This window comes from Hippopotamus amphibius, chromosome 4 (assembly GCF_030028045.1).
Source record: "Hippopotamus amphibius kiboko isolate mHipAmp2 chromosome 4, mHipAmp2.hap2, whole genome shotgun sequence".
Classification (NCBI taxonomy): domain Eukaryota; kingdom Metazoa; phylum Chordata; class Mammalia; order Artiodactyla; family Hippopotamidae; genus Hippopotamus; species Hippopotamus amphibius.
In genome coordinates, this window is record NC_080189.1 from 67,930,817 (window position 1) to 67,949,681 (window position 18,865).

Here is an 18,865-nt window from a genome sequence, read left to right on the forward strand (position 1 = left end):
ATAAGCTCAGAAATCCATTGCAAGATAAAAGTAGTGTACCTGGATCAGACCCAAGTAGGTCAGAAAGTATGGAAAGTTGCAAGAAAAGGTGGCCCTGGTCTCCACTACTGCTGGACCAGCACCTCTCCTTCAGCTCCCTCCTATAACTCTTAGGACAAGATGTCAAAGAAGGAAAAAGTTTAAGCAGGTTTCATAGATAGTTTGTCTTGTTATCTTAGACAAAATGGGCTGCTGTTCTACTAAAATGCTTCTTACGGATGGAGGTAAAGGGCAATTTTCCCAATGAGCAGAGTTCTGGGAAGCATACCTAGTCATCCTTTGTGTGGAAAGAGGAGTTGTGGAAGGTGAGAATTTACACAGACTCCTGTATATCAGAACAAGGAATTCCAAAGATGCTGTGTACAGATTTAAAGGAATGGGAACAAAGTCTGAAGATTTCTGTACCATAGACGAACACCCACCACAGAGGTTCCTCCACAATATAACCAGATAGACTGAATGACTCATCTAGCTGGTAGGGGAAACTAATCACATTGCCAAGGGACCCCTCTTTAAGCAAAGAAGTAGAGCAGAGGACATATTATTGTGGAATGCACTGGTCCGGATACTTCAGCTACCAAGAAAATGCTGAAATGATAGAAAAATAGAATGCTATTAAAGACTCAGCCAAAGTACCATTCAGGAGATGATACTTAGCAAGGATGAAGTGTTATCCTCCAGACACTGTATACACTGTAAATTAATAACTATTGTATTGCATGGTGCTTTGTTTCCAATAAGTAGAATGCGTGGATCTGGGAACACAGGCACAAGTGTTCTTATTTACCACCACTCCTAATGACCCACCTTGGGAATGTATGCTTCCCATCCTTGCAGCTTTAGGCTCTATGGATCTAGAGATCCTGGTCTCTAAGGGGAAAATGGATGCTGCTACATAAAGGGAGTAGGGAACAGTATGTCTGATGTTTAGGTTACTACAGGATTGTATCTCGATGCTTTCCATGACCTGATTTAATGAAAAAGGGATAAGTATAGCAGCTATAGCCTAGGAAAGATGAGGATCTGGGAAAATCCATCAGATAAGCTGCCTAGTTCAGCAGAGGTACTAGCTGAGTGAGAGGGAGCTAGAATGAGTGGTGGTAGAAGTGGAGGATAAGAATTATTGCGGCCTTGAGATCAACTGCAGCAGCAGGGACTTTTGTTAATCTCATCAACACATCTCTTGTAAGTTCCCTAGGAACTAAAGTGTGCCTTGAATCCTGGAGAAGTTGCCCCTAAGTGGGGCAAACTATAAGAACTTTGCTCGTTGAACTTTTGAATGAATGGTTCAACAGATAAATCAGATATTCTGTTGTTCCATCCAAACCTGCCTTATTTAATGACCAAAGCACCCAGCTCTCAGCTTCTAAGAATAATGGCTGCTGGTCACTTCTTAGCTATACCCCCAACCCTGGGATCTGTCATCTATCCCAGGAAACTATTCAAAAGCCCAACCACCTTCACTCAATCCAGGACAACTCAAAAGGGCTGTCCCAGGCCCTGGAGGATCACTTTGAGGTCTCAGTTGCAATATATTTGTGGATCTGCTTTTCTATCTTCCCAATCCTGACTTTCCCACTTCTTACATGTGCCACTCCTGAGACTCTTTTCCAGTAAACTTGTTGCATGAAAGTCTCTGCCTCAAAGTCACAGTCAGTTTCCAAAGAATCCAATCTAAGACATTAGTAAACCTGCATTACAGAAAATATATGGCAAATGTATAGAGAGATTGATTATATAATAATATTTCAGGGGATTGAAAATATATGTATAATTAATATGTGACAAAAATATCACACAAATCAGGTGTGTCGAAAATTCTATTTTTTTGAAAAAACAAAAACTGCATGCTGCTCATAAGAGAACTTAAAATTATATAAAAATATTGAGAATGAAGGATAGAAAAGGATTTACCATGCAAAGAAAACCAAATAAAGCTGTTCTTATATATGTTAATATAAGGCAAAACAGTCTTAAGGTAAGAAGTATATTTACAATAGGTGAAGAGGGATACATCATAGTGATGAAAAGAGTAAACCAACAAACAATAAGAACAACGAAATCTAAATATGCAAGTCCAAAATATGTATGAACCTAAAACATAGCACTGATGTAAGTAAAACAAAAACTGACAAAACTACAAGGAAAAATATATCAAAACATCATCATAGTGAGAAAATACCTCAATCCATAACTGACAGGAATAGATCAAAATCAATATAATTTTAAAAAGCTCTGATGAACACAGGTACATGAAATATGTGCCAAACTGATCACGTGTTGGTCATAAACCAAGCCTTATCACATTTCGAAAGACTGAAATCACCAACAGTATAATCCTGACCGTAGTGATACTAAGCTAGAAAGCAGTAACAAACAAAAATTCTGAAAATTATTAGAAAGAAAGCAATGAGGCACTAAGTGAGCATGGGTCAAAGAAAAAATCAAATTAGAATTAGATAACACAATAATAATAAAATATCAAAATCCATAGAATCCCTCTAGAGCTAATGCTTAGGAGGCAATGCAGAGCCACCAATGCATATATTTGAAGAGAAGAAAAACTAAAATCAATCAGCCAAGTATTTCAGCTAAGAATGTTAGAAAATGAACAGCAAATTAATACCAAAGAAAGCAGCAGAAAGAAAAAGATATTACAAATGTGACTAATGAAAAGTTGTGTCATTAAACATAATATAGCTACAAAAAAGAAAATAAAAGGTTATCTGGAACAACTTTATAGCAATATATTTGTAAATGCAGATGGTACTGACAAATTCCAAGGGAAACAAAAGCTTCCCAAACTGACAAAAGAGGAAATATGGAAAATTTATATAGCATTATTTTAAGAAATTACATTTTTAAATATCAGAAGAAACACTTTGGGTGCAGATGGCTTCAGATGATACAGTAAGATAGTATACTCCTTTACTTGTATTACAAGGCAGGCATAATAACTTTAAACTAGTTAGCCTAGCTAACTACCTCCATCTGGTTAACCTTGTTAATTCAATCTAAATAATAACATTATAAGAAGATAAGTAGTGATGATTCTCATGAACATAGATGAAAAATTCTAAATCTATTAGTACTAAATTCAATCCAGTGGCTATACAGAGAAGATAATACCTCATGCCAAGTTGGATTTATTTATGGACTACATGGTTGCTTTAAAATTTGAAAATTAAACATTCATGGAATGAAAAAGAAAATTTATATGATCTCAATACCTATAAAACCAGAATTTGATAAAATTCAACACCCATTTATAGTAGAATCTTAGTAAACTTGAAATAAGGAAGAAATCTTTAGTCTAAGATGTATCTATAAAAGTATACAGAAAACATCAGATAAATGGTGAAATACTGAAATCCATCTCTTCACCCTCCAAAATCAATATCCACTATCACCACCTGTATTCAGCATTGCACTGCAAACCTTAAGCAGGGAACTAAAAAGAGGAAAATGAAAAGGTTGAAGAGTACAAAAAAAAGAAATAAAACTGTTATCACATATCTGACATGATTACTAATATTTAAAATCCAACAGAATCTATGCATACACTATCAGAACTGACAAGTAGCTTCAGAAAGTTTTGTATGTGTATAACAGCGACAATTAGAAAGTAAATATTAGAAAAGATACTGTTTAGAATAGCATACCCAAATATCAAATATCTAGGCATAAGATTACTACATCAAAAATTACAAATCATTATTATGAGAAAATTTTTTAAAAAACTAAATCAACGGAAAGAGATAGTATGTTCATGAATTGGAAGACACAGATTTGTAAAGATATTAATTTTCCCTAAATTTACCAATGCAATTCCAATCACAATCCCTGCAGTTATTTATTTACTTATTTTTAGATTGGAGGAATTAACATGCTGATTCTGAAATGTGAAAGAAAAAATTAATGGGAATGTTCCTCTTGAAAAATAAGACATTAATTAGGACAGTGTAGTACTGACATAAACGTTGACAAACAGACCAATGATATAGAACAAGTGTCAGCAAACTGTAGCTGTGAGTCAAATCTGGCCTGCTGCCTGTTTTTGTAAGTAGTTTTTTTGGAACACAGCCATGTCCATTTGTTTATTTATTGTCTTTGACTGCTTTTGTGCTACCGTGACAGAGCTGAGTAGGTGAGACAGAGAGCACACGACCCAAAAATTTTAAATATTTATTATCGGACACTAGAGAAGTTTGTCTAATTTTAGTGTAGAATATAGAGTCCAGAAATAAATCAATACATAAATGGACACTTGAATCAAGATTATATTACCACCAAGCAATGGAGTAGGAGCTTTTTTAATAAATAGTGCTATGTAAATTGAATAATGATATCCAAGAAGAAATCATTCTCACCTCGATCTTAAACTATGCACAAAAATCAATTTCATTTAAAAGCCAAACAAATACTTCTCCAAAATAACACAGATCTTAAAAAGATTTTAAAAAAACCTAACCACTGATAAAAAGCCATAATCAAAAGGAATAAATTAATACACTAAATTTCAATAAAATCAAATCAAGATGTTTCAATTTTCAAAAGACATCATTAATAAAAAGGCAAGCCACACAATGTGAGAATATATTTGCAACCTACAGAACCAACAAAAGATTCTAGTTCTTTCAAGTATAAAAACATAGCGAGCTAGCTAGATTGATCCAATAAAAAACAGGCAAGAGACTAGAGGATATCCAAATAACCTGGTCACATAAAATGGTGTTCCATATCATTAGTCAATCAATAATATGCATATTTAAAATACAATAAACCAGAATGTCTAAATTAAAAAGACTCATCATACAAAGTGTTGATGAGGATACAGAGCCAACTGGAAGCCTTATCTGCTGGCTGGAGTGTAAATTGGTAAAACCACTTTTAACAGCATCTACTAAAGCTGAATATACACACACCCTAAAGACCCAGCAATTTTCTTTTCTTAGTCTATACCCAGAAGAAATACATATATACATGAAAAGACCAATAATAATAATGTTCACAGCATTAGAAGTTATAATAGCTCCACACTGGAAAAAAAGCTGTATACTAATATAATGAATACAATTGAATAATGAAAATATGAAATTAAAGAAGCTAGACATAAATGAATATATGCTACATAATTCTATTTATATAAAATTTAAAAACCAGCAAAACCTTTTCATAGTAATAGAAGCCAAGATATTGAGAAGGACGTGAGTTTGGGGGATATTCTGTGGGATTGGTAATATTCTATTTCTTGATCTGGAAGAGCAGCTACATAGATCTGTTCACTGGGCAAAATTCACCAACTGTACACCTATGATGTGTACAATTTTCTGTACAAACATTACAGTTCATTAAAGTGTTCAGGTTTTTAACAAGGATGACATAGTAAGGCAGGGAGTAGGGAGTGGGAGGGGATGACATGACATTTTAGATATGTGGTCAGGAAAACCCTTTCCCAGGGGAGCATATTTTATCAGCAATCTGAAAGAAGCGAGGAAGAAACCATGTGAAACTATGTGAAGATCTAAGGTAAGAATATTCCAGGCAGAAGGAATACCAATGCAAAGGCTCTGAGATGGTACCATGCTTTGCGTATGTGATGAGCATCAAAAAGGTCAATCTGGCTTGAGTGGAGTTAAGTGATAAGGAGATGGTCACAAATCAGATTGGCTGGGCACATATTAAACTACTGAATGAGTAACTTACTTATGTGCATATTGACATTTCTGGTCTTAACACGATTGTTGTTATTTTTCCATTAAATATACATAGCATATTGTAAAATGATTTAAAACACCCGGTCTACTAACTTTAGAAAAACAGATTTAAAATGAGGGTAATAAATTTGCTCAATTTTAAGAGCTTATTCCTGTTTCATTCAATCTTTAAAGTTTTGTCCATCCTACACAATTCCCAATGAAGACAGAAACCATCAGTTACTCGAGAAAATAGTTAGACTGAGAAAAAAAGTGTTAATAAAAGCATAATCTGTTCATTCACTGATCATTTATGGAAAAAAGAGTTACAAGCACATTTTATATATACATATGAAGGGTTTGTATAGAGATAATGACAGATTTAAGACCTGACACCAGCAATAATAGAAACAGAAAAACAGAAAATCATTCTTTAAAGGGATGTATTACTTTTTTTTTTCACGTTTAAAAAATTTTTATTGAAGTATAGTTGATTTACAATGTTCTGTTTAATTTCTGCTGTACAGCAAAGTGACTCAGTTATACATACATTCTTTTTTTTTAACATACAATAAACTGCATATATTTAGAGTGTACAATTTGGTATTTTTTTTTCTTATTAGTAATGTATATATTACTTTTGTATTACTCGTAAAGACAATCTATACTAGGGTTGTCCAGGAAGATCAAGCAATGACATTTGAGACAAATGAAACTTATTCTGAGAGTGAAAGAATATGAAGAATTATACTTTCTACATTTTATGAGAACCTACACATCCCACACTCTAACTCTGTGAGATTTTTCCTTTTTAATTTGAAAATACTAATTTCAACATCACCAACAACAGTAAAATGACACATGCAAGAACAACAAAATAAAAATTCAGTCTTGAAAGCATACAAAGAGCTTCCCTGAGAATTGTGAATAACCTGCAATGAGACTACACCTCTGCTGTCTAAAAGGAGTTGTTCAAAAGCAGGAGGCTTTAAACAAAATCACAGAACTTTAAACAAAACCACAAAACTCCACCTTTCCCTTGCTTACTGAGTCTATGCTAAAGGGACGCAAATCTTGTTGACAGTTATTGCCACAGGTATTGGCACACAGTCAGTACCAGCTTGACAAGAGTTTTGCTGCCTAGCCAGGGCCCATGACCTGTCCCCTGTACCCCCTAGAATTTATTTTCACCCCAGCAGGTGGCACCTCACAACATCAGTAATCTGTTAGGCAGCCTGTACCTTCTAGTACAGCCTACTTTAGAGAGGGCTCTTTTAAATATCCCTGTGAATCATGAGCAATGTCGCCAGGAGGAAAACCGAAATTTAGGAGTACCAGGTACCATGTGAACTAATGGCTCAGGTAACTTGGTCTTGGCTGCAAAATCAGTGGGGAGTGGTCATGGGCAATTTGCTTATTTGGCTCCTAGGGAATCAGCACTGTGGCCTCCACAATCTTAAGATCTTTGTAAGAAAGTGAGAGATGGAAGGTGCGCAACCAGAAGGAGTGCAGAAAGCAAACGATGTATTCCACAATTCACCATAAGGAAGAGAGGAAAGCATGAGACACCAAGAAACTAACCAACAGAAACAAAATATTTCAATCAACACCTGGAGAGAGTGAACTGTATTTTAATCAACTTTCATTGGTACAAATATTTTAATAAGAATTTCCCCTTTCTTGGGAAAGGATGATAAATAACTTTTAATTCAAAGGTGGATCAGAATGCAGTCAGTATTTTTCATCAGATCTCATTTACAGATTTCAAGTATTGAGAATTCTACTATTTAATCATAAAATAGTTTCCCAGGAAAGGAAAAATTTGTCATAATCTGAAGTAAGAATCCTATGTATTTTTATAATTCTGTGGAGTCAGGATTAATTCTTAAAAGGGCTATTTTTTGCATAGCTGGAGAATGACTCAATCTCTGCCTCCTCTCTTACAAATTGCTATTTAAATTTGATACAATTACTATCTGTAAAAAATCAAATAGCATCTTTCATACTTTTATACTGAATAAAAGATGCACTGAGACTCCTTGCCTCCCACTAAGCTCACTAGATATCCTGCATTTCGATCTTAGTGAGCCAGCCTGAATGATGTTAAGGAAAGACTACAATATAAGAACTCTTTGGAAAAAAATGCTCATCATCAAGTACAGAAGGCTTGGCAGTCAGTATGGCAAAACCATTCATGATTAATGTATTATTTTATTACTGCTCAATTATTTACCAGACAGATTTAAGATGAGTTAAGCTATTACTTGCATGTGACCATGGGTAGCTTATTTCACAACACCAGCATGTTCAAATATGAGGTGATATATTTTAGACCTATTTTCTACTGAAGTCACTTTTTTGTGCATGTGAATTTCCTTTTAATTTTGAAAAGACATTTAGTCACAAATCCCATGAACTTTTCTTGCAGTAAATTTTAAAATGGAATATTCTTTGATATTGGTTGATTTTTCTACTTCTTACTATTCTTCTAAAAAGATATTCTGAAAATGTGAATGATACTTACTTGGTAAGAAAATGTATGCTGTAATATTTTGGATGGAGAAGTACATATTGTCAAACATCAGTGGGGAAGAAGTCAGTATGCAAAGGGCTTTAACTATCAGAAGAGACATGGATTTATTATTTTTTTTATTCTTTTTTTAGAGACACGGATTTAAATCATTGCACATAAAAGGATTCTTAAATACTTTTTGTTATTCAATTTTAAAAAATATGTTTGTTTCATTCACAGAAATTGAGTTCTACAAATAGCAGCTGATTCTTTCATTAAATCAGAACCAAATTACTAATTTCAGTATTAATGGTTAGCTTTGACATGTTTAAAAAGGGTAGACGATACTTAATAGACTTGTCTTCAACCTTGAAATGAACAACTGTTCAGGGAAATGGAATTGTTCAAAGATACATTTTCTTTCTGCCAATCTGTGAAATATAATTATTCTCTTAATGAATCTCTCAATGAGCAGCAATCTTTCAGAACTTGAACAGGTAAAATATAATGATAATGGGAGCAGCTTTATAAATAAAAGGATACAATGAGGTTGTTATTTTATACCATATTATGGGATAATTAGAATAACACTGCAGCATTCATCAGGCATTTGAACTTTCTCAAAAAAGCTCCCTGGGGGCTCATTTAAATTAGTTATGTTTATCCATAGAGATTTTTAGTCTTATTTCAAATGACTGTCACCTTACAACACTCAGGCCTCAATCTTTAGCTTATTCTGAGTAACAGTGGTACTGTTAGACGCCAATAGACGCTGCCAAGAACAGATACCAATCTCCACACCCCCCTCCCCACAGAGTTTATAAATCTACAATTTATCAAAGGAAGAGCAATGCAACTATTTTTATTAAACCAAGAGAATAATTATTTAGTGTGGAAGGAATGATGATCTATATGAATCTCTATCAATTTCCCCAAAAACAGAGTTGGCTGGATACTGTCTAAGAAGTTATTTCTATGTTAACTAGCTCTACACAATAAAAGACTAAATTCATGGCAATGGAACTCCAGCGGTTAGTTGTTCTGGGGTTAACTCAAAGGTTTATACAGCTCAGAGATAATTAAGTAGATAGTGGGATTTGCTTCTTTCAAGAAACAAGTCTCTCTGCTCTCTGCTAGACCCCCATGGAACCCTTTGGTAGTAAGACAAATGTGTGCAAGGAGTACCAGGTGCTAGACTATGGTGTTTTCATTACATCTATTAAGGTAACCAGGAAAAAGAAAAGACATAAATAAAGAAGGGTAAAATAAAAGTTCAATATTTCTCCCGGCATGACATGAAATCTCTAAGTAAGATGTCATTCCAAAAGATGGTGCAAATAAAGTTTCATTCTCAATTAGACTACAGTTTTTCTTGGTTATTTTCTATCTTGATGGAAACGAAAACATGGTTTTTAATACAAATAGAAAAAAATAGAATCATGACATATTTAACAATTTATAGCTGATTTCATGTCTTTTTGATAGTTCTTTCATGTTTACTCTTTTTAAAAAATCCTCCCTAATTTATTTTCATATGTCTTGATTATAGGAAAATTACTTTAACTTCCCTGGGACATATCTATTACTTGAGCTTCAAACCATCACCCTCAAATGACAAAGTTACTACAGGGCTTTTATATTTAGGACACTTCTATAACAGGCCTCATATTTGGAAACTTCATGTGACTACTATTTGAAAGCATACTTTACAAGTGTTAATTAGTTGAGGCTTATATAATCAGCCAATATTTAACCTGGAAATATGTTTTATATTTCTATTATGCATAGGTTAAATTTACTAAAAATTATAATGCAGTTTGCAGTTTTAACCTGGGTAAATGAGCTGCCATTATTTTCAAAAGACTTAGGACTGGATATTATGTCATAGAAACAAGTAAGATGGTTGTTTAATTACTGATATTAGACATCAGTATCATAGAGAAAATGACCCATTAAGGCATTTATATTTTCCATCTTTCTCTGAAATTACAATTAAAATCAATAGTTATAAATGTAGAAGAGTCTCAGAATAGCATTAGCATTTTGAAAATAAAAGAAGGTATTCTGCCTCAGAAGTCAGAGAAGGTAACAGATGAGCCTTAATTTAAAACCTCAAACAAACAAATTCCTTTCCTTCATCCCTTGCATCTATTAAATCAATTGCCAAATCATATATTTTTCAAAATGCAACTGCTACAAAAAACTCATTTTTTTTCAAGTTTTCCCAAATTCACTAGGTGAAAGCAAGTGGCTCCTTGTTCTGCCATTCCTACCTACCTGTTCTTTGGATTTTCTCCATTTTCCTAACTTCAATTTTGTTTTCAGGAATAAACCTTTAATTTCACTGACCTTGTTTATGTATCAGAAAATACCACTTTCCTGTTTAAATGATTACTCATCTACTGTATTATATCCAAAATGATTTTGTGGCCTCACCAATTTCACTATAAGTTTGAAAATTGTACCACATGTTAGAAATTGTTTCTAGAATTATGCTGTATGTCAGATTTTGAAAATCTGACCATTGAAGACGGGGTATGGGGCAATAATCCTAGCCATAAAATGGTATTTTATAAAGCTCCCAAAGGAATATTCTAAAGATTGTTTCAATTGTTACTAAAATATTAATTTACTCATATTTATGGTTTCTGCTTTCCAAATTTCTAGGAGGCTAGCAGTTTCTATAAAGTTTTTATAGTGTCATGACAAACACAAATGTCATAAATGCTTCTTCAAAATATATATGCCTTTATAGGACAGCTAGGCCAAACATAAGAGTACATGATCTTATATTTTGAAAGTCTATTTTTATTCTTACACACAAGAAATATGTCTTATATTTTCTAATTTCTTTTTACTGCTGTTTATAAAATTTAAAGGCATGCTTTTTCAAAAAAAAAAAAAAAAAAGAAAGAGAGAGAGCGCTATCCTATCACATTAGGATATCCAGGTATACGATGCAATCTTCCAAATGCAAACAGAAATTTTGATATTTAGATAGCTTTATTAAGCATTTGCTATTATTTGCATTATCCATTACCAGCAAATTTCAAAAGAGGTAGTTTAAAAACATATAATTGGAAACTCATTTTGAGACATCTCCTTAAAGGTTACTAGGTAGCAAATGTTTGGATTTATCTATTTCCAACTAATGAAACTACCACAGTATTAGTATATGCACATATTTCTCTAAAATGCAACATCTCAAATGCCATGATCTTTTTTCAACAATTTTAACATTCAGGTATAATAATGTAACATGTAATCCTTTTCTTACTTCTAAATTCAATTGATTTAATCACTGAATTTAAATGCTTGGAAATTGTTCTGCTTGCTGGGATTTGAATGCCAAACACATCATCTACAGTTCTAAAATGAATGTTGCAGTTATATTTAGAAAACTTAAAACACTGCCTTCTAAATTACCCTAAATAACCCATAGAAATGTCTAGAAAAATTGATAATAAAGCATGACAAATGTCCATTACCATCAACTTTCAGGTAGGTATAACTTTTACAGGGAGTAGGAAGTGTTAGAGTCTTATTATTTAAATGTTCTCTGTGTAATTTTCCAAGCAATACAATGGACAGCACACATAAATTAATCTCAACTCTTCCAGAATTTACAATTCCCATCTTAAAGATGAAGACCTTGAAGCCAATAACCTTATTTATCTTTAAGCGGCAAAAGAAATTCAACTTTTGCCAAGCTTTCACAGACATCAATTCGTTTGATTTCTTTGATCAGTTTGTCTTGGATTGACCTTTTTTTCCTTCTACTTCTTCAGAGTTTTCAAATAAATAAATAAATAAATACATAAATAAATAAATAGTCATTTGATATAGAGAGAGTCCAGGACAGTCAATCAGATACAGTGTCTCCCCTCTAGCTCCTAAAAAGAATCAGGGTTTGAAGTCTTCCCTAGCACAGAGCACAGACATCTAAAAAGGTGGGGTGGAGTATGTGCAGTGTAAGCTTATTTTGTGGGAACTTATGCACAGTAAATTTTATGCAAGTTAAAGAAGAATAAAAATAATGTTTACACTAAGTATTCAAAATTGGGGCTATGCAAATTATAAAAAGTGGTGGCATTTGTAATATTACCCTAATGGAGTTTTCTATACTTTTGTCTTTCTGGTCCCGCAGTCACAATTTTTTCCATATCCATTTACCTCCTCTATTATGTTTTAGTTTGGGCTTTTACTCTATTTTTACTTAAATGAATTTATTTCAAAAATGAAATTATTTAAAATTACAAGCTAAGAAAAAAGTACTCCTCAACATAAAGAGAAAACTACTGGAATAGTATATATAAAAGCTATCACACTTTAAAATATTCATCTGTGTACTGCTTAAAGTAGCTCAATTTTCCTTTCCATCAGTGGAGTGTATGCTACACTTTGAGAAATTCTGCCCCCCAAAAGAATAAGCATTGGTAAATGGGAACGAAATCACTGCAAATTTCATGGACAATATCATATACTAATTAGTTTTTAAAATAAACTCTTCTATCTGTATCCATATGTGGGGTAGACAGTCACCTAGTTAATGAGGATTCGAGCAGGAAGTCCAGCCACTCCAGACAGTACCTCCTCTTAACTTTTGGCAAATGTCTGAAATTCTAAGGCTTGAATGTAATTACTTTTGCTCAGTGGTTTTCAAACTTTTTAAAGCAGTCAACCTTTTTTCGTTTTTCAAATGAAGCAATATTTTTAAAACTAGTAAATTAAAGAGAAAATCAGAATTTTATTTGTGCAAATATATTTAGAGGTTCAAACTGCAACAATTGTGATACAGTCAATCTACAAGAATAATGGAATTATTTTGATGAGGACAGCTGCAGTGTTACAGGCATCCTATTTTCACGGATTTTTGGAGTTTTTGTTGTGTGATATCGGGAATATCCTGATCCAGACAGACATGTAATTATAACTGATGTGAACTTTTCACATCTCCCTTGGCAGTCTTGCACTCTTCTGCATTCATTACTGGAATATGGTATACTTGGACTTGTATCTTCAAAGCTTAAAACCATTAGAATACCTAAAAACTGTTCGTATTATTTGAGAGGTCCTCGCTGTTAAGAAACACTTTTCGTAAGTGTCCTTTTAATATGGTTTTTCAACTTTGTCAATACAAATATACTTGCTGTTTGGTTCAGATGTTAACTCGAAGTTTCAATTAGTCAAATTTATCTTATTCTGCATATTTAGCTACAATTTTGTTTCAATTTTATATACAGGATATACAAACTAGTACAAGCCTACATTTTTGGGAGCTAGTTACAATGAAATTTTTTATGAGTAAAAATTTTTCTAAGAAGTAATTTCCATTTTCATTAAAAATATTAGTATCGTCACCTTGCTTTCACTTCCATTGATTGTTATGCACTGTTTATTGCTTGTGTCAAACAAAACTACCTGAGCTTGCAGGCTTTCTAATTGCTTGTGATTCACATACACTGTGGTGGTAATGTACCCATTTGTATGATTACGCTCATTAAAGATACAACAATATATTTTAAAATACCACTGCAGAGCTACAGACTTTCAAATAAATGTCATAGTTATTTATTTGTTTATTTAGATGTTATATGTTTACAAACATGTGTGTGGAAATGTATAACTATCATTTTATCCATCTATCTATGGATCAATCCACCCAACAAGAAGATGAGGAGGAAACAATGTTGTTTTGTCTGACAGCACAATTTGATGATTTGAGAACTGACAATATGACAAAATGTTTTTATAGAACACACTTTACAGTGTTTTATTATAGGTTTTTTGTTATTGTTCCAAAATATGACAAAAAATGAATTTGAACCATGTTTTACAGAATCTCTGAAGAACTGCACTTATAGCTCAATGGAACAGTTTGAAAAATAATGGTTTAGCTGAAGGCCTTTATTTCTTTTAAAATGCAAATGCCTCTACTTCCATCTGCAATCTGTCATTTATATATTAATGTGAATTAACTTATTAGATATCTTTCTGAGTCTTGGAGTTAATGCAGAAGAGGAGCAAACATTTACTCAGCAACTGAAAGAAATGGGAAAGTCTGACTATAAGGCTAACAGCACTGAAGATCTACTTTGCCTACTTCACAATTTTGCTTAAAGACCATGCCATCAATATATGATACACTCATTTGTATTTCCAAAAGAAGCAAAACAAAACAAATAACAAAAACAAAACAAAAAGACAAAGCCACAAAGAAAATGTCTGAATTAGATGAATGTGAGTATGAACATGTTTCTGAATCACATCTGTTTTAGAAAATCTTGCTAAAACAATGATGTAATTAAATTAATAACTTATAATTTTGATCAACTCATATTAAATCAACTGTAAAATTTCCAACCACTGAATTTATTAATTGAAGATACTGTGATATGCTCTGAATGTCCTCAAAGATTGCAAGCAAATACAATGTGCAGGAGTTACAGATCATGTAGGGCAAAGTATAAATGAGTATGTAATGCTCTAAACCTAATCTTGTACCTTTGCACTATGACTTTTTTTTAATTAAAACAAACTTGTAAACTTTTTCCTTAATTTAAATCCTTCCACTAAATTAAAAAAAATTTATCTTTATTTCAAGAATCTAATTAGGTATGCTTCCCCCACTCTCCCCCTCACCAAAAGCTTTCAAAAGTTTATGTAAACAAGCACCCATTCTAGTAAGTAAAAATTTAGTTTAAACTTCAAATTTTTTACAGAGCCATATCAGAAAAGTTGCTAGTTAATATTTTAAGAAAATGCATCTTAAAAGGAAGAAATTTACATTATCAATTTTTTCATTTACTTAATTATATTTTTCTAAGAGTGAAGTTATTAATTTGAATCCAGGTTAAGAAAACTTGTTAGACTAGAATTATAGTTCCTATATTTCATTCTAAAGGTAATACCTGTAATCATTCTGTATAAATTTGAAAATATATTTAGATTTAAAATACTGATTGACCCTTACATTTAATACTATTGTTTTTATGGTCAAGAAATTGAAAACAAGATCAAATGATAGAGACATTTACCATTTTGGAAAAGGATATGTGCAGATATTTTTAGTAGTAAATTTCTTTCAATTCTGATTATTAAGTGTAAGATTTAAAAATTAACAGAATACCTGCACTGTTGGTGAGAATGTAAATTGGTACAGCCACTATGGAAAACAGTACGAAGCGTCCTTAAAAAACTAAAACTGCAACTACCATATGACCCAACAATCCTACTCCTGGGCATATACCCTGAGAAAACCATAATCCAAAAAGAAACGTGTACCACAATCTTCACTGCAGCACTATTTACAACAGCCAGGACATGGAAGCAACCTAAATTCCCATCAACAGATGAATGGATAAAGAAGATGTGGCACATATATACAATGGAATATTACTCAACCATAAAAAGGAATGAAATTGAGTTATTTGTAGTGAGATGGCTGGACCTAGAGTCTGTCATACAGAGTGAAGTAAGCCAGAAAGAGAAAAACAAATACTGTATGCTAACTCAGATATATGGAATCTAAAAAAAATGGTACTGATAAACCCAGTGACAGGGCAAGAATAAAGATGCAGATGTAGAGAACGGAGTTGAGGATTCAGTGAGGGGCGGTGAAGGGGAAGTTGGGACGAAGTGAGAGGGTAGCACTGACATATACACACCACCAAATGTAAAACAGATAGCTAGCGGGAAGCAGCTGTGTAACACAGGGAGATCAATTTGATGATGGGTGATGACCTAGAGGGGTGGGATAAGGAGGTTGGGAAGGAGACTCAAGAGGGAGGGGCTGTGGGGATATATGTATAAATACAGCAGATTCACTCTGTTGTACAGCAGAAACTGGCACAACAGTGTAAAGCCACTTCACTCCAATAAAGAGCTTTAAAAAAAATTAACAGAATAAATGTGAAGTCGAAACTTAGAAGCATTTTGAGACTTTTAGCTATTCTGTTGTAAAATATATCAAAATGAAAAAAATCTTGATAAAATTAATAAAAGACCGATTAATATAGAAGTCTTTTTTAAAATATTCCACTGATTAAGGTCATTTTAGGCATTCAATGATACTGATCTTGAAATAAAACTAAACCCATACTTACAAGCATAGTTGGTTTAGAGAGGGAAAAAAAGTTGAGCCAAATCAATTATAAAGCATGCTTTTGTTATCACTCATACAATGACCTTCAAAAATTTCTAATGTTTTTCCCCATGTCTATACTGAGAAAAATGTATCCGAGTCACAAACCCTGTAGGTTCTCATTTCCTTCCTTCCCAAGTTTATGGAAACTTGGTCCCAACAGTTTCATAGTACAAAGCAAGAAGACAGAATGGGAAGAGAGACCTTTTTCTAGTGTTATGGGCACTGGCAGTCTATACAATACTTCTGGCTGTTTTGTCTGTTCTTCCCTCCAAATGTGTATTTCTCAGCATACAAAGGGGGTGAGTGAGGCCAGCAGACAGCATGTCTGCAGTAGCTCCATAGGGGGTACACAGACACTTGTCCCGGCGGAGCAAAGCCATGAGTTTTACAAACTCCTTAGTGGGTGAACGACTTGGCATCTGAGCATTGAGAATTAATTCAGATACATAGCTGAAATTTCTACATGCAAAAGACATGCCAAGTATTAATATGTAGTGACCAAACAGAAAAATAAACCTATAAATTATTTTTATATATACATAGGTTTATATATATATAGGTTAATATATATAAATTATTTTTTATATATAGGTTTATATATATATAATATATATAACACTCCTTTTTAACTATATGCACTATATTACTATATGTACTCATTGCTTCTCTAGGGATAGAAGCAGAAGTTTTTAAGTTTGGTCTTAGTATGGTCCTTGAACTAATTTTTAAACTTAGAAATCTTTTTAGAAATCTACATTTACATTTAAATATAAATGCATTACTAATGTCAATAACTTCTAGAAATTAATAATTATACCTAATTCCCTTCATTTTAAAATTCACATAGCACACACATACTCATTTTTTCTATGTATTTCTCCTTCAGGAAAACATTTTCCTCCATGTTTTCTTAATTTGGTATAAACTTTCTTGCATTAAATTACACAACTCTTCAGGATTTACCTCTTTAGGATCACCTATACATTTAGTGGGCATCAAAACCTTCTGTTATTGGCAGGTTGTAATACACACTTCTTTCAAGAGGATACTTAATACTTCCTCTGCCAATCTCTTTCACCTTCATGGTCACCAAATTCTATATAACTGAAGTCACTGCCTGCTAATGAAACTTGAATCAGATACCTTCAGATACTGAAGACACCCAAACATAAAGCTATTTCCTACCACCATCAAGCCTATCAACCATATTCACATTTAATTTTATTTAAAAAATATTTATTTTTTACTGAAGCCATAAGGCTGTAACCTCTTCATATTTTGTCTTTGCTACACTGAGTTGAGCCAGTAAGTTTTCTTGGCCATCTGAATGCCATCAATGGTATTAGGTAGATTCTGAAAGGTTAAAAAAAATAGCATGGACACTACACATAAATTGGGGCATGATCAATTATTAGAGTACCAGCAACTTGGCTTCTTTGTTTATAAAACCTATCAACAAGAATTAGTTCTCACGACCCAATGTGAACTACATTTCAATGGAGTTGAAAACTGATCTATAGATCATAGAATAACTATGATCCATAGATCCTAATTCTACCTTATTTTGCTAGTCCTTTGCCCTTTGTTTCCCAGGTATTCTACTTTCCACTAAATTTGTAGGAAAATGGACGCAGATAAACAAAACTGATCATGGGATATTTAAACATGCCATTATATATGCTATTTAGGAGAATAGCTTCATGTAAGATAGCTTCCAAATCATAGCCTGACTGAAGAAGCCAAGAATAAAACTTGCAACACACCTCAGAAAAGCCTTAACTAGGTCCTTGTTTTAGCAACTCAAACATCCTGACCAAGATGATCACATTCCAGAATTTAATGTACAATACATCTTATATTATTATCTACTAAATACCCATGTATATTTTATTTTCTGTGTAAAGAGCTATATCCAAAAAAAGAAGAAAAAATTCATGAAAATATAGCCAGTTTGTATATTTTAGAATCTATTACATTATAATAGATAGAATAGAATCTATTATAATATATACTATAATATAATATAATCACACTTGCATATCTGATGTTATAAAAAATACAACTGCATAAATATACAGACTATAATGCAATGGAAAACGCTTTCCTTTTAAAGCAGCCTTCAAGAGCCAGTTAAGAAGCAACTTAATTAAATGTTAGAAAACTTACCTTGACTTGCAAACTTCAACTCTTTGGCATCTGTGAGCGTGGTTCTTTTGTCAGACCCTTTTTTCTCTATTCGGCGATGGCTTCGTCTTTTCTTAGACTCTCCCCAAAGATTGGACCCTCCGTGCATGCTTGGTATATTCAAAATAGCAATTCCTTCCAGAGAGATGTTTATTAAATCAATCTGTACTCCATCACACTGATTAGAAAAATGAAAAGAGAAACAATTTGATTTCATCTTTCGCATTTCCTTACCTTTTAATGAGAATTTTAAAATTTATAATCTTGTCTTTTTCAAATAAGCCTTTC

General features: G+C 32.9%; 1 protein-coding gene across 7 annotated transcripts in view; it reads right to left on the minus strand.

The window, feature by feature from the left end:
* DGKB (diacylglycerol kinase beta) overlaps nucleotides 1–18,865 on the minus strand; it is a 623,008-nt gene that overhangs the window by 154,623 nt on the left and 449,520 nt on the right. For all 7 annotated transcript variants that reach the window (XM_057731678.1, XM_057731674.1, XM_057731676.1 and 4 more), the window contains one exon: nucleotides 18,560–18,755. In XM_057731678.1, the coding sequence (XP_057587661.1) occupies nucleotides 18,560–18,755 (196 nt within the window). The remainder of the gene's footprint in view (nucleotides 1–18,559; nucleotides 18,756–18,865) is intronic.